We start from the raw sequence: 16,249 nt of genomic DNA on the forward strand, positions 1-16,249 counted from the left end.
AAAACTGATAGGAGTTTCTTATTTGGTGGGAACCATATTGCTGTGTTGAAGTGTCAAAAGAAAGTCTCGGCACGTATTACAACACATGGAAAAACATTCCTTGCTTCCCCCCCCCCCCCCCCCCCCCCCCCCGCAATAATATGGTTTTGTTGTTCTGAGAACAGAGACTTAAAACTCCCAAATGAGCTGGATCGAGTAATATTTACTCTTTAATTACATAAACTAATCTGTTCAAAAGGAGACTGTTTCATTTTTTTCCTATCAAAGTAAGAAACTACCAGGCAAAAGAAATGGCCACCACAAGAATGCCTAAGCTCCTTGTTCCTGCTAGAATGAAGAAACGGCCCCTCAGACCGCGAGTGTACCACCTCCTTCCATGATCTGGTTCTCCTCAGATGCATCCGACTCTTGAGCTTTTGGCTTACTCGTCGTCCTCGAAAAGCCGTACCCCAGAGAGCTTCCGCTTGCTTCACTTAGCTGCCATTACCGTTATATACATTATATATCATTCAAAGACCAAACCAGATACGGATTATTAAAAAAGAAAGAAAAAATGTACGAATTTGATCAACGCACCTCCGTTAGTTCAGACAGGTGACGGGTTCTGAACTCGTTGATCGTGTTTGCTATTTCTGATGTCGGTAGTTTGGCCTGTCAAGGTTTTGACCCACAAAATGATCATACATTCTCTGTGTATAGAATTAACTATGTTTTACCTGAGCAAGAACAGCAGCTGCCAACTGTAGACTTGGCTCCAGAGTCTCTGGTACAACCTACATAGTTTTTTTTTTGTGATCGAGATATGACCAAGAAAGCATATGTCTTTATCTAGTCTGAAAGTGGAGGGGTTTGTGAACATTACTGCAGTAGCACCAGCTTTTTCAAGATTAAGACCATGAACAACATCGTGTGCACGAACAAATGTCTTCACGTTGGGGTAGTACTTGCTCAGAGCCCACACACATCTGTAATTTGTTCCTGGTGCGTCTAAAGCAACCACAGCAGCACATGCTCTCTCAGCTCCAATTTTGTGGAGAACCTGTTTGTTTGCACAAGTAAAGTAACGTTCAAATACTGGTATAGTTTGTCACTTTTTCATGATGCAACTTCTTTTTCTTTTCGTACCTCTCTACTACCAGCATCTCCAAAATAAACAGGAAGATCCATGGAACGGGCGATAGTCACTCTATCACTGCAAAGAATATATGACATATTCAGGCAACCGAAGAATAGGCGTAAGAGATATGGAATTGTATATCAAAGAAGTTAAAACGTGATCTCAGTGTGTGTGGAAGTTACGGATAGTGCCCACATTTTCGGTTTGACAGGAGAAAAAAATGATATCCTCAACCCACAAAATGATACAGGAAATGAATGAGCCATGTTACATTACCTGCTAACATCTAGGGCAACGAATGGGATAAGTCTTTCTGAAAGAAGCTGAGCAATTATCTGCAAGTAACAAATAGAAAGTGTCCAAGAAGTTAGAAACTCCAATATACCATGTGACGCAGACCCATTACACAGATGTTTTCGTCTAAAGAGCATAGACCTGACCAACTCGTCCAAATCCGCAAATAATTATGTGGTCTTGCAAATCATCCGTCTGCAAAATAGAATCAGTCAAGACTCAAGAAAGAGGGATTAGACATGAGATAGCGTTGTAATGATTTCCTGAATCAAAGAATGTGCGAGCATTGAAACAGAGTTAATATTCAAAATAAGTCAAGAAAGAGGTAACATCTAGACTCCTACCTCACTTTCAACCGGCAATAAACTTCGAACATCATGCAACTCAAACCGGGATGCAATTAACTGGCCACCAGCAGCTAACCAAGGCGTGATAGCCATTGAGATTCCCACCACAAGAAACAGTAACGAAGACAACTGAGGAGACATTATACCCTGTAAGAACCACATGTTAGGCTTTCATGTTTTCGAGAAGCGTTGCATATTATTATATATATAAAAAGACATGATACTGATAACAAACCTGATTGACAGCTTCTCCAAAAGCAACAAATGCAAACTCTCCGCCTGGGGCAAGAAGAAGTCCGGCTCTAATTGCAGATATGATTGAAATTCCGAACAATTTGCCCATGATCACGACTAATATAGTCTTGCCCACTATCAGGACCCCCAAAGTCCCCAATACGACAGGGAAATTAGAAAGAAGAAGTTTCGGATCTATAGACATACCAACCTGAAATGAGTAAAACTATTTTGTTAGTCTTATGCCTGTGATTACATATGTTTACAGTTGAAACAAACATCAGAATCTCACAGAAGCAGGAGAAAATAATTCCTTTCACCATCAACAATTTCCTGATTCTTTCTCATAAATGATATAAATAAAGGGATAAACTCATAAATTACAGTCATGAAGAAGAGCCCCAGCAGGAGACCACGATAAGGAGCAATATCTGACTCTACTTGCAAGGAAAATTCTGTCTCCGCAAGGAGTAAACCAGCCAAAAACGCTCCTAATGCCATGGAAAGTCCAGCCTGATTTATAGAAACGGACAAATTTAGAAGGAAAGAAAGAATGGCATAATTGCAAATGGCCAAATACCAACAAGATGAAGGTCATTACCCTAGCTGTCAGTAAACTAGTCCCAAGAATAACAAGAAGTGTATTAGCAGAGAATATCTCGGCGTTTCGATTTTCTGCAACTTGCTTGTAGATTGGTCGAAGAAACTGTGTACCACAAGAGTGTCATCAGTGCCTTATCAGATTATAACTCCAATGGAACATATGAATACCCAAAGCCTCTTCCTTTCGTAGCAAATTTCAAACGTTAAAGTATCTGGACTTACAAGACGGCCACCAGCAATTATGGCAGTAATAGCAACTGCAGCTTTGACTGCAGCAAGCCCAAGCGCTTCAGCAATGGCTTGAAACCCAATCTGAGAAGAACAGTTGGAAACTTAGCATTTTATCACTGATACTTTTTAACAGATAGCCATACTTTTCTTCTTAAGAGGAGCAGCAATTAAACTGTCAAAACTCTTACTTTGATTACTGCCAACACATGGCTTTATTGAACACAAAAGTAAACCGCACTGAAGGAAAAAAGGAAGCCTAGAGATGAACTTACCCCTCCTTTAGATGAATTAGGTGAAATAAGTGGGATGAGAATCAGTAAAACAACTACAGCTAGATCCTGTTGAAAAATATAACAAAGTGATGAGAAACTCCCAGCATAGAAGTATTTACGAACTCTGTTCTGAACCGACCTGGAAAAGCAAGACGGAAAATGTAGCCCGTCCATGTCTAGATGTGCTCTCACCCCGTTCTTGTAGAACCTGAAAACCAAGTACATTGTTTTTGTTTCTTTCCATTAATATCTCTATCTGGAATTCTGAATACAACCAAAAATGTCACCTGAAGGACAACAGCAGTGGAGGACAGTGCCAGGCCGTTTCCGATAACTATTGCCGCTGGACCAGCCTGACCAGCAACATAATGGGCAATCAATCCAACTACTGCTGCTGTCACCAGAACCTAGAATACAACAATAGAAATGTAGATTAGAGAACTTGGATCAAATTATATGGAATGAGATATGGGGATCTTCAAATAATCAAATCACCTGAGCGGAGCCTAATCCAAAAACATATTTCTTCATGGAACTCAGTCTTTCAACAGATAGCTGTCAAATAAAAAAAAATGGCTCTTCTACGGAACACAGTTCAAAAGCAAAACCGCAGCATACACATATATCAAATAGTACCTCAAGGCCAATGTTGAAAAGCAAGAAAACAACTCCAAATTCTGCAATGGCTTTGGTTGCATGCACATTACGGATTATCGAAAGACCATAAGGACCAATCAGAATTCCAGCTGCCAAATACCCAAGAACAGGACTGCCTGCACAATGAAGCCATCAAGACAGCACATTAATCTCTATGCAACATGATTGCGAGACTAAATATGTTTTTGACTGATGAGACCCATGGAAATTGTAGGAGTTTGAGGGAAAGGGATGTATTGGAGAAATAACAAAAAAAAAAGACTTCTACTAACCTCCAGGAATTTTCTGAAATAGAGGCACAAATATGACGCTTGCCAGCAGTAAGAACAAAAAATCAAGAAGCGAAGCTTCTTCCTCATTGACCTAATCATTGCAGAAGTTTCAGACTAAATTTTCGTGGGACTACGAAAAAGAACAAGGAATGATTATTCATACCTCCTGGTGAGGGATCATTTCAAGCAATTTCTTAATTCTCTTGGGAAGTTTCTGCACTTGCCGGATCAATGGTTTCTTGTTGGAAGAGACATCTTCAGTACTAGTGCTGATAACATCTGGCTGTTGAAGCAGCTGATTGTTCCCGCCTACTCCATTGGAGTATAATGTCAGTCTGGAACAATTAAGAAGCTAATACTTAACAAAAAGATCGAGTTCCATGTACTAAAATGATCCTTCAGAAAATGTGAAAACAAAGAGTAGATTATCAAACTGACCCTGCTCCGAGAAGTGCAACCCCAAGAACTAGCTTGGGCCATTGTTGTTTGACAGAATCAACCAGACTCGCAAATACAGTCGTTTTCCCATCTGAATTGGAAGAGAAGAAAGATGCAGAAAAGAAACGAGAGGATTTATTAAACGATGCCTTGGATGCATTAAGAGAAGAACCCTCTTTTGGGAGATCTTTCTGTGTTTCTTGCTTCTTTGGAATCTTTGACTTTTCAGAATCTGATGCCAACACTTCGGAAGACTCTACACTTGGCTTTCCATTCTCATGACCGTTTGAATCATAAGACTGCGTTAGCTTTTGAGCCTTCTGACCAACATTATCAGGCAAATGATCAGCTGTGTTCTGTACCGCTGAGAGATCTTCATGTATTTGTGAATCTCTTTCAGCCTCATGGCTGCCACTTTGGATATTACTTGAGAGTACCACCTCATCCTGGAGGGGAGTTTCTTCATCGGAGAGTTGTCCTTGAGCTTCTTCTGGTTTCTGGGAGATGGACTTCTCAGCTCTCTGCAAAGCAATCTCTGCATCATTAACACGTTGAGTAGCCTCAAGCTCAAAAGCGACAGCTTGTTCAGCCAATTTCATGATATTAGCAACGTCCTCTTCTGCTTTCAAGGCATTGATCTGTATGGTCTCAGCGAAGTCATTCAACTTGTCGACTTCCTTCTGCAGCTCTTCTTTTTTGCTCTGCAAAGCCCTCAGTTGAGCTTCACAACTTGCTAAGTTGAGTTGGCATTCTTTGATGTCATCCTTGGCAGCTAAAAGGGCTTCCTCCTTGTCTTTAAGAAGATCTGTTATTTCAGGCTCTGGAGAGGGTTCTAGAATACCATTACTTTCAAGAGATTCCTCTACAACACGAAGCCTTGCTTCAGCGAGAGATAAGGCCATAGTAGCCTTATGAACAGCTTCTTTAGCAAGAGATTCCTCATCAACAGTGTCTCGGATGAGATCAAGAGTATTGTTAACCTGAAGCCAAACACTAGCGGCTTGATCCTTGAGAGCGATGGCAGTTTCAGAAATCCTCTGAGCCTTATCGTCGAACATGGTACTATTGAGCCTGGCAACTTCCAATTCTTCGGTAGCCTTGTGAAGTAACTCTCTGAGTTCCTCCAGACTGTCAGATTCGTTTTCTTCATCGTGAACATTAGTTTCAACATTGCGAGCATCAGCTAGAGAATGTGACCTAAATCCAAAGGAGACTAGTGTTGGCTTTGAACTAAAAACTCTTGAAGGAGGAGTATTCAAAGTCAAAGTAGCACTTGGTAAGACATTCCTCCTCAGTGGATTAGAATAATCCCAAAATCTGGGGAAGATGATTCCAGCATGGGTGGGACTTCTGAACCGAGAAGGCAAGCGGTAACTCATACCTCCACGAACCAAACTCGGACGCGAAAAATCCATTTCGAATCAAAACTTTGCGACTAGGAGGAACCACCTGTGGAGGAAGTCGAAACGAAAATCAAAATCTCAGATACTTACGAAATGCAAAAGCGAAGGGAGGGAAGAGACTAACCGGATCATGGGTGTAACGGAGTTCGAGGGAAATCCAGAGTTGAGCGACTGATCGAAGTAAGTGCCTCTCTCTCTCTCTCTCTCTCTCTCTGATGAGTTTCCGTTTTAAACAGATTTTCCGCGACTCTTCCAGTCAGTCAAAGAAGAATCGAAACGAGAAAGTGCCCCTTCCTCCCTCTCAATTAAAGAAAACAAACTGCAAAGTAGGAACCCACCAACCTCTCGTGCCAATCAAAAGAACATTTTTGCAATTACACCCTCTTAACTGTACCCTTTCTCTTTAATCTACTCTTAATCTACCCCCAAACGATATTATTTAATCATTTATTTTATTTTTTTCCTATCCATGACTCACTACTTTAGCCATATATAACAACAGTTTTGGTCTTTTTTTTTTTTTTTTTTTCATCTGTAGATTATATTAAACACCAAAACCACAATTCTTACAAACCAGAGCCGGCAAGGAATACATTCCTTCCAGAGCCATAAGCCGGCGCGGTAACATGTACCACCCGGAGCCAAAAGATGGATACAAAACAAACCCATAAAAACTAACAAAAACACGAAGAAAAAAGATGTCGAGAGACAGGAAGGTAAAACAGAACTTCAGGATAGGAGTGCTCCACCTTGCGCTCAAAGACGAGCTTACCGAAATAGAACTCATCAACAATTAAGACAAAATGAGAGGAGCAGCAATATAGACTAGACGCACACGAACAAACACCAAACAAATATAACTGAATCGAGAGAGGTTAGAATCTTTAACCGTCGCTGTAAACACCCTTCAACTCCAACTAAGTCTCTCCATTGGACCTTGAGTGTGCTCTCCCCGCGCCTCATACGCACCATCACTCCACAGCGAAGCCTATAAAGGTTTGCCGGAGACGTCTTATTCACACAGCCGGTAGCTGGATAATAACCACTCCAAATCCAAGACAATCACGATCAAGATGGCGACAATCGACCGACAATGAAGCAATCGCTCCGATATACATCTATCTCCTTTCTATCCAAACACACACCTCCTCTGAAAACCAAAAGATGTTTCTACCTCCACCGAAGACTTGAGCCACCACAGTGCTTTCTCTTTTGATCAGACGTTTTGATTTGAGCAAGCTCAAAATTTTTTTTCCCACCTTCTGAACACGACCCGAGATTTAAATCTCCATACTCTTCTCCGGATAACCGCAACACCTTGAATCTTCACCCACATATGACCTCTGTACACAAATCGTCGATCCTCTCCTCTGTTTTGCTCACCGCATCGGGAGACGAGAGAGCTGAGGCAGAGGAGGCGACTTGCCAAGGCCACGCGCCAAGACCGAGACGGAATCGCCGTATTGGAAAACCAGATCTGGCAAACCGAAACCCTAAAAACCGACTCCCTCCCCTTCTACCGTTCGATAAGCCTCGCCGCTACTCCAAGGATAGCCAGAGCCTTACGTCGTCGTCCACCCAAAGAGGAACTCCGACTTGACCCGACAAAACCAGAGTCGCACACATATCGGCTAGGAAAAGACTTCGAGGGAGAGAGCAAAAGGAAAAGAAGAGGTAAGGGGAAGAGGAGGACCTCCGGCGCCGGAAAGGCCGGGCCGGAGTTACTGATTCTTTTATCGCGACTGTTTTGTCCGGCGGTGGAAGTTTTTTCCGCTTTCTTGGTTTGAACAACCAATAGATTCAACAGTTTTGGTCTCTAGTATGCCTATTTTATTTATCTGTCTCAGTCATGCCTTTTGTATATTCCACTGATTAATAGCTGCTACAAACTTAACAAACAAACATCATATCCAAATTATAACTCTTCGCTCACACTTTCTTCAGATTCAAATATCAGATACTGTTAAAATATCTTTGGGTTCAACTACAAATTAACACATTCCATGGTTTTTATTTTTATCATGTCGTTCTTGATTTGTTCAAATGTGGTTCTTCAGAGATCAGAAACTTCACTCAAATACTGTACATTGATCATATATGATGGATCTTCGATCGCATGAATCAGTTCACCATACATTAAAAAGGGAACAATGAACACCACAAACGGTGAAAAGTGAAAAGTGTTCTTCTTCTTAACGGAGTGACGAGAGGTCATCAGATAGCGAGTGTGCCTCCTTCCATTATCTGGTTATCATCGGATGCATCAGACGCTTGTGGCTTAGTCTTACTCGTCGTCCTCGAGAAACCATACCCCAAAGAGCTTCCACTTGTTTCACATAGCTGCCATTACCGTTTATATGCAATTTAAAACCAATCAGACCAAAACGACGGATGAATTTGATCTAAGATTGGAAACGCACCTCTGTTAGCTCAGACAGGTGACGGGTTCTGAACTCGTTGATCGTATTTGCTATTTCTGATGTCGGTAATTTGGCCTGACAAAGGTTTTAACCCACAAAATGATCACACATTCTCTGTTTATAGGACTAATTATGTTTTACCTGAGCAAGAACAGCGGCTGCCAGCTGTAGACTTGGCTCCAGAGTCTCCGGTACAACCTACAAGTTGTTTTTTGTGATTGAGATATTTTAGTGTACGACCAAGAAAGCACATGTCTTATCTCGTGGAAAGTGGAGGGGTTTGTGAACATTACAGCAGTAGCACCAGCTTTTTCAAGATTAAGACCATGAACAACGTCGTGTGCACGTACAAAGGTCTTGACATTGGGGTAGTACTTGCTCAGAGCCCACACACATCTGTAATTTGCTCCTGGTGCGTCTAAAGCAACCACAGCAGCACATGCTCTCTCTGCTCCAATTTTGTGGAGAACCTGTTTGTTTGCACAAGTAAAGTTATGTTCAAATGCTGGTTTAGTTTGTAACTCTTTCATGATGCATCTTCTTTTTCTTTTCGTACCTCTCTACTCCCAGCGTCTCCAAAATAAACAGGAAGATCCATGGAGCGTCCGACCGTCACTCTATCACTGTAAATCAAATATGAGGTTTCAGGTAACCACAGACTGCGACAATTTTCTATTTGTTACTTCGAAAATACAATGATATAAATAAGCGAAGTATGCTACCTGCTGACATCGAGGGCGACGAATGGGATAAGTCTTTCTGAGAGAAGCTGAGCAATTATCTGCAAGTAACAAATACAAATGGGCTAAGAAGTTAGAAACTCCCAGATAGCCTGTGACGCAGACCATCTGCAAAGATGTTCTCGTCTAAAGAGCATAAACTAAGTTCTAAACCTGACCAACACGTCCAAATCCGCAAATAATTATGTGATCCTGCAAATCATCCGTCTGCAAAATCAAAACCAGAGAGAGATTAGATGAGATAGCCTTGTAATGATTTCCTGAGCCAAAGAATGTGTGATTTTAAAACACCAATTCAAGTGTTACAATTATTGACTGACGGAGTTAAAAATTCTATACACATATAATCAAGATTCCTACCTCACTTTCAACCGGCAATAAACTTCTAACATCATGCAACTCAAACCGGGATGCAATTAATTGGCCACCAGCAGCTAACCAAGGTGTGATAGCCATCGAGATTCCCACCACAAGAAACAGCAACGAAGACAACTGAGGAGCCATTATACCCTGGAAAACCCACAGGTGAGGCCTTTATTTTGTCAAGAAGCATTGCTTATATAACAAAAAGACATCATGCTAATAACAAACCTGATTGACAGCTTCTCCGAAAGCAACAAATGCAAACTCTCCGCCTGGGGCAAGAAGAAGACCGGCTCTAATTGCAGATATGATTGAAATTCCGAACAATTTGCCCATGATCACGACTAATATAGTCTTGCCCACTATCAAGAGTCCCAAAGTCCCAATTACGACAGGAAAGTTAGAGAGAAGAAGTTTCGGATCAATAGACATGCCAACCTGAAATTAGTTAACTCTTTTGTGATCAAATATGTTTACAGTTTGAAAGAAACATTAGAAGCTTACTCAAACAGAAACAATACTTCCTTTCACCATCAATAGTCTCCTGGTTCTTTTCAGAAAGGATCAATATATGGATAAAGTCATTTCAAAACTCATAAATTACCGTCATGAAGAAAAGTCCCAGTAGAAGACCACGATAAGGAGCAATATCTGATTCCACTTGCAAGGAAAATTCTGTCTCCGCAAGGAGTAGACCAGCCAAAAACGCTCCTAATGCCATGGAGAGTCCAGCCTGAATTATATAAACGAAAAAACTTAGCAGAAGAGAAAGAATGGCATAGAGGAGTAAATGCAAATGCCAAGTACCACAAAGATGAAGGTCATACCCTAGCTGTCAGTAAACTAGTGCCAAGGATAACAAGAAGTGTGTTCGCAGAGAATATTTCAGCATTTCGATTTTCTGCAATTTGCTTGTAGATTGGCCGAAGAAGCTGTGTGTCACAAGAGTGTCGATGCCTTAGATTATAACACAGCAAACTTCCATGGAAAGTTCATGAAGAAACAATGTTATGTTATTTTGATATCAGAGACTTACAAGACGGCCACCAGCAATTATAGCAGTAATAGCAACTGCAGCTTTGACTGCAGCAAGTCCTAGCGCTTCAGCAATTGCTTGAAACCCAATCTGAGAAGAATAATTGGAAACTAAGCATTTTACCACTGATACTTTTTAACAGACATACGTTTCTTCTTAAGAGGAGAAGCAATTAAACTATCAAAACTCTTACTTTGATTACTGCCAACACATGGCTTTATTGAACACAAAAGTAAACCGTACTGAAGGAAAAAGGAAGCCTAGAGATGAACTTACCCCTCCTTTGGATGAATTAGGTGAAATAAGCGGGATGAGAATCAGTAAAACAACTACAGCTAGATCCTGTTGAGAAATATAAAATGAGAAACTCCCAGCATAGACGTATTTACGAACTCTGTTCTGAACCGACCTGGAAAAGCAAGACGGAAAATGTAGCCCGTCCATGTCTAGATGTGCTCTCACCCCGTTCTTGTAGAACCTGAAAACCAAGTACATTGTTTTTGTTTCTTTCCATTAATATCTCTATCTGGAATTCTGAATACAACCAAAAACGTCACCTGAAGGACAACAGCAGTGGAGGACAGCGCCAGGCCATTTCCAATAACCATTGCCGCTGGACCAGCCTGGCCAGCAACATAATGAGCAATCAATCCAACTACTGCTGCTGTCACCAGAACCTGGAATACAACAATAGAAATGTAGATTAGAGAACTTGGATCATATGTGAAATGAGATAAGGGGATCTTCAAATAATTAAATCACCTGAGCGGAGCCTAATCCAAAAACATACTTCTTCATGGAACTCAGTCTTTCAACCGATAGCTGTCAAACCAAAAGAAAAAAAAATTTGGCTCTTCTACGGAACACAGTTCAAAAGCAGGACAGCATTCATATATATCAGAGAGTACCTCAAGACCAATGTTGAAAAGCAAGAAAACGACTCCAAATTCTGCAATCGCCTTGGTTGCATGCACATTACGGATTATCGAAATACCATAAGGACCAATCAGAATTCCAGCTGCCAAATACCCAAGAACAGGGCTGCCTGTGCATTGAAGCCATCAAGACAGAACATTAATCTCTATGCAACAGATTGCGAGACTAAATGTTTTTGACTGATGAGAAAATGGAAATTGTAGGAGTTTGAGGGAAAGGGATGTGTTGGAGAAATAACAAAAGAGAATCCTACTACTAACCTCCAGGAATTTTCTGAAATAGAGGCACAAATATGACGCTTGCCAGCAGTAAGAACAAAAAATCAAGAAGCGAAGCTTCTTCCTCATTGACCTAATCATTGCAGAAGTTTCAGCCTGCAATCCATACCATTTGTGCGGGTCGACGAAAAAGAACAAGGAATGATTATTCATACCTCCTGGTGAGGGATCATCTCAAGCACTTTCTTAATTCTCTTGGGAAGTTTCTGCACTTGCCGGATCAATGTCTCCTTGGTGGAAGAGACATCTTCTGTACTAGTGCTGACAACATCTGACTGTTGAAGCAGCTGATTGTTCCCGCCTACTCCATTGGAGTATAATGTCAATCTGGAACGAACAAGAAGGTCATAATGAACTAAAAGACATCATTTAAGTACGAAAATGATGAAAAGAAAGAGTAGATTTTGAAACTGACCCTGCCCCGAGAAGTGCAAACCCAAGAACTAGCTTGGGCCATTGCTGTTTAGCAGAATTAACCAGACTCGCAAACACTGTCGTGGTCCCATCCGAACTGGAAGAGAAGAAAGATGCAGAAAAGAAACGAGAGGATTTATTAAACGATGCCTTGGGTGCAATAAGAGAAGAACCCTCTTTTGGTAGATCTTTCTGCGTTTCTTGTTTTTTGGTCTGAACAGCAATCTTTGACTTTTCAGAATCAGATTCCACCACTTTAGAAGAAGAGTCTACACTTGGCTTCCCATTATCGTTATCGCTAGGTTGAGTCGGTTTTTGAGCCTCCTGACCAACTTTATCAGGCACATGATCAGCTGTGTTCAGCACCGCTGGGATATCTTCATGTATCAGTGATTCTCTTTCAACCTGATGGCTAGCATCTTCAGTATTACTTGAGAATACCACCTCCTCCTGGAGAGTCGTTTCATCATCCGAGAGTTGGCCCTGGGTTTCTTCTGGGGTCTGCGGAATGGAGAGAGACTTCTCAGCTCTCTGCAAAGCAATCTCTGCATCATTAACACGTTGAGTAGCCTCAAGCTCAAAAGCGACAGCTTGTTCAGCCAATATCATGATATTAGCGACGTCCTCTTCTGCTTTCAAGGCATTGATCTGTATAGTCTCAGCAAGGTCATTCAACTTGTCCACTTGCTTCTGCAGCTCATCTTTCTTGTTCTGCAAAGAAGTCAGTTGGGCCTCACAATCTGCTAAATTCACTTGGCATTCTCGTATGTCATCCTTGGCAGCTAAAAGTGCTTCTTTTTTTTCCTCAGCACTGTCACTTTTCTCAGTCTCTTGAGAGGATTCTGGAACACCATTACTTCCAGCTGCCTCTTCAAGTGATTCCAGAACAACCCGAAGCCTTGCTTCAGCGAGAGATAAGGCCATAGTAGCCGTTTGAACAGCTTCTTTGGCAACAGATTCCTCGTCAACCGTATCTCGCATGACATCGAGAGTTTTGTTAACCTCGTGCCAAGCACTAGTGGCTTCGTCCTTGAGAGCGATGGCAGTTTCAGAAATACGCTGAGCCTTTTCCTCGAACATGGTACTGTTGAGCCTAGCAACTTCCAAATCTTCGATAGCCTTGTGAAGTAAATCCCTGAGTTCCTCCAAGCTATCAGATTCGCTTTCATCATTTTCTTCACCTTGATCATTAGTTTCCGCATTACCAAGGGAATCATCATTAGCTTGACAAGTAATCCTAAATCGAAAGGGGATACGCATAGGTTGGCGGCGGACAGAGGCAACTAATGATGTTGTAGAATGAAAGTAAAATCTTCCAGTCATAGTCAGTGATCGATTACCAAGCTGAAACCTGTTGCTGCTGACTCCTTTGGGACATAGACGGAGCCGATTGGAGAAGCAAAAACTAGCACCATCAAACAAACTGGGCCGCTGAATACTACACGCAGATTCCATGTAGAGTTCAATTAAACTAGTCTTGTGATAGTGAGTGATATACAACACTCCTGTGAAGCAAATTGAAAAGAACAAAAACAAAAAAAAATCACATTCAGACTTGAATGACATAATCAGAAGAATCCGGGGAATGAGGAGATATGAAATCTGCGGATGAGACTTTAAGCGCACATCAGAAACTCTAATCGCCAACACACAAGAGAGAGAGAGGAGAAGGAGACTCACAAACCATGCGAAATGGTTGAGATAGAGAGAGAGTTTAGCGAGCTCAAGAGTACTCCAAGTGAGAGTCACTTCTTCTTCTGATATTTAAAATCCTCAGAGCCGCCGTCGTGAACAGTGTTTTTTCCCCGTCTCTTCAAATTCTCCGGTCAAAGAACTCTCTCTCCTCCTCGCCAACCAGAAATGGTAAGGTTTTCTGAAATTTACGAAAACATCCCTCCTCGTTTCATACATAAATAATTTAATAAATATTTTTGTATGATCCATATCGTCCGATAACCAGCCAGCTGGTTTTGATTTGGATAACATTTTTAGCTTAACCCAACAGATATATCCCATATACACTGTCACTTTCTTTCACTTCTAGAGTTGTTTCATACTACGTACGTACATCAAAATTATCTCCACTGCAATAAAATGACGAAGATTGAATACACATATGTATATTATCACGTGTCAGCAAATCATTCAAAAACATTAATCATCGAGACTACGAAACGACACTTCCAAGTGTAGACTACGAATCTCCAGTAGACACCACCATCAGCAAATAATCACACAGTGGAAAATCGAATTTTGTTTTCTTCGTTCGTAATAATAATTAGATAATGTAAATCAGAAAACAAAATTAATAACAACGTCGTCTTCATATGGAAACAACTCGTTACAAATGATATCAAATCTTTCGCTGCAACATTCATTCAAATCACTCACAGCTGATCACCGCCCGGATGGTATTGTTCAAGACTGTGAAGCGCCGTTCTCTTCCTTGGCTTCGACGGCGACCTCTTCGGTTGGCTCCGGAGGAAGAGAGTTGCCTGAGGCGGTGCGACGGTGGTTGGCTGCTTGGAGGACGTGAGCATAGTTGCCTTTCTCCAGGAAGAGCTGGTTAAAGTGATGCCGGCAATAGAGGACGCCGTCTAGGGAGGCGTATGAGGAGTGAGTCAGAGTGCAGCCGCCGTGAGCGCACCTGAAACATGTCTTGTGGAAGCATTCTCCTTCCATTTGCACCTTTTTTTTTAATATAAAGTCACGTGTGAATTTACCCAACATTAATTCCAGCCGAAGCTGATTAAACTGTATATTATCAAGCCATAGTGCCAAACACACAAGCAAACCTTTTCAAGAGGATAAACAGTTTTCTCACAAGCAGCACACTTGTCTTGTGTTCCACAGAAGATGGATGATATCTTGCTTGGAGTCTTTGTCTGTATTAATGTTTGATACATATAACCCCAATTAAAAGAGATGAAAATGAATGAACTTTTACGCTAAGTATATAGAGAAACGAGATCTGGAGAAAGATAATTAATTAACGTACATGCTCCGGCTTCTCAGTTTTTCCTGAGAAAAGAAAACGAGCAAGTGTTCAATCGTGATGAGTCTTTTTTCTTTTGAAACACTAATCGTGATCAGTCTATAAAAGCAGAAAGATGAGAGAAAAAATATATATATAATAAATATGAATTTATTAACCTGGTTGGAAATTTTTGCTGAAATTGCCAGATTCCTTGAAGAGTTGGTCAAAATGAGTCTTGCAGTACAAGACTCCGTCCATGGATGAGTAGTTGCTCATCTGCCATATGCATCATCAACAGTTTATCATACAATGAGTATTGTTTCTACAATATGTGATTTACTAATAGACAATGGCAGTGTGGCAATTGCATAGTCATATATATAGAAGATCTAACACACAAAAATCTAGCAAAAAAATAGGAATTGAATCTTGTAAGTGAATCATATATATATATATATATATATATATATACCACAAGGGTGCCTTTGCAATGGGTGCATTTGAAGCAAGACTTGTGGTAAGGCATTCCTTCAATTGACAACATGTCCATCACATAGACTGTCTTATCGCAAACATCGCATTTGTCAGTTGTTCCTGTGAAAGACATTTTTATTTTGTTTTCTCTTTTTCTTTCTTTTTTCCGGGTTTTTTTTGTTTGTTTGTTGTTTCCTCCTCTCCAAGATCCTAAATGAATCAAACCAAGAGATCGTCTGAGGAAGCAATTAAAGAAGGAATCCCCAAGAAAAAGAAATCAAGGATTTTATTCGTTACCTCAGACAAAGGAGGAACCAGCGAAATTTCTGTCTTCTCTTATACGCAACGTTATTGCAATTGTGAGGTTGTAACGTAACAAACTTTCTGTCTTTGTTTCTGCAAAATGATATGAGATAAAATTGGGTGGCAAAAGTGATTGGAGTTGAGAAATTGAAGGGATTGTGGTTTCTGACAATTTCAACCCATCGAGGATGTTACTTTAAGCCAGCCAACTGTCTCTGAGTTGGTGCAACCCATGTCAGATATTTTAAATAAACCTACAAAAGGAATATAACAACCTAACATTATACAAACCTATAATGTTTTTTTGTCAATAACATATGCTTTAGTACGCTTTTGTATGCGTAAGATATCCATTTGTAAATGGAAGTACTTGTATATGTATAATTTAAAGGGGATATGTACAGAAGAAAGTGAAGCAGCACTAAGTCGATTTCTTCAAT

General features: G+C 40.8%; 3 protein-coding genes across 3 annotated transcripts; all 3 read right to left on the minus strand.

The window, feature by feature from the left end:
• Positions 1–144: 144 nt before the first annotated feature.
• Positions 145–7,765, minus strand: LOC106358387 (K(+) efflux antiporter 1, chloroplastic). Its single transcript, XM_013798166.3, has 21 exons — positions 5,993–7,765; positions 4,466–5,914; positions 4,191–4,362; positions 4,028–4,118; positions 3,735–3,871; positions 3,594–3,653; positions 3,386–3,505; positions 3,238–3,306; positions 3,099–3,164; positions 2,818–2,907; positions 2,594–2,698; positions 2,377–2,505; positions 1,994–2,203; positions 1,756–1,905; positions 1,553–1,606; positions 1,394–1,452; positions 1,126–1,192; positions 863–1,039; positions 717–773; positions 577–651; positions 145–477 (listed from the first exon to the last, which is right to left on the minus strand). Exons 2-21 carry the CDS (start codon positions 5,878–5,880, stop codon positions 349–351), a joined length of 3,432 nt encoding a protein of 1,143 aa, XP_013653620.2. The 5' UTR covers positions 5,881–5,914; positions 5,993–7,765; the 3' UTR covers positions 145–348.
• Positions 7,766–7,936: 171 nt separating this feature from the next.
• Positions 7,937–13,956, minus strand: LOC106358386 (K(+) efflux antiporter 1, chloroplastic). Its single transcript, XM_013798165.3, has 21 exons — positions 13,736–13,956; positions 12,057–13,560; positions 11,797–11,968; positions 11,624–11,714; positions 11,336–11,472; positions 11,190–11,249; positions 10,985–11,104; positions 10,837–10,905; positions 10,704–10,769; positions 10,428–10,517; positions 10,219–10,323; positions 9,996–10,124; positions 9,620–9,829; positions 9,389–9,538; positions 9,182–9,235; positions 9,011–9,069; positions 8,845–8,911; positions 8,582–8,758; positions 8,430–8,486; positions 8,289–8,363; positions 7,937–8,208 (listed from the first exon to the last, which is right to left on the minus strand). The coding sequence occupies exons 2-21, from the start codon at positions 13,508–13,510 to the stop codon at positions 8,083–8,085; spliced, it is 3,468 nt and encodes a 1,155-aa protein (XP_013653619.2). The 5' UTR covers positions 13,511–13,560; positions 13,736–13,956; the 3' UTR covers positions 7,937–8,082.
• A 230-nt stretch (positions 13,957–14,186) lies between these two features.
• Positions 14,187–16,021, minus strand: LOC106356507 (LIM domain-containing protein PLIM2b-like). The gene is made up of 6 exons (XM_013796251.3): positions 15,804–16,021; positions 15,505–15,716; positions 15,209–15,308; positions 15,054–15,076; positions 14,851–14,940; positions 14,187–14,743 (listed from the first exon to the last, which is right to left on the minus strand). The coding sequence occupies exons 2-6, from the start codon at positions 15,637–15,639 to the stop codon at positions 14,474–14,476; spliced, it is 618 nt and encodes a 205-aa protein (XP_013651705.2). The 5' UTR covers positions 15,640–15,716; positions 15,804–16,021; the 3' UTR covers positions 14,187–14,473.
• Positions 16,022–16,249: the final 228 nt, after the last annotated feature.

Source organism: Brassica napus, chromosome C5 (assembly GCF_020379485.1).
Source record: "Brassica napus cultivar Da-Ae chromosome C5, Da-Ae, whole genome shotgun sequence".
Classification (NCBI taxonomy): Eukaryota; Viridiplantae; Streptophyta; class Magnoliopsida; order Brassicales; family Brassicaceae; genus Brassica; species Brassica napus.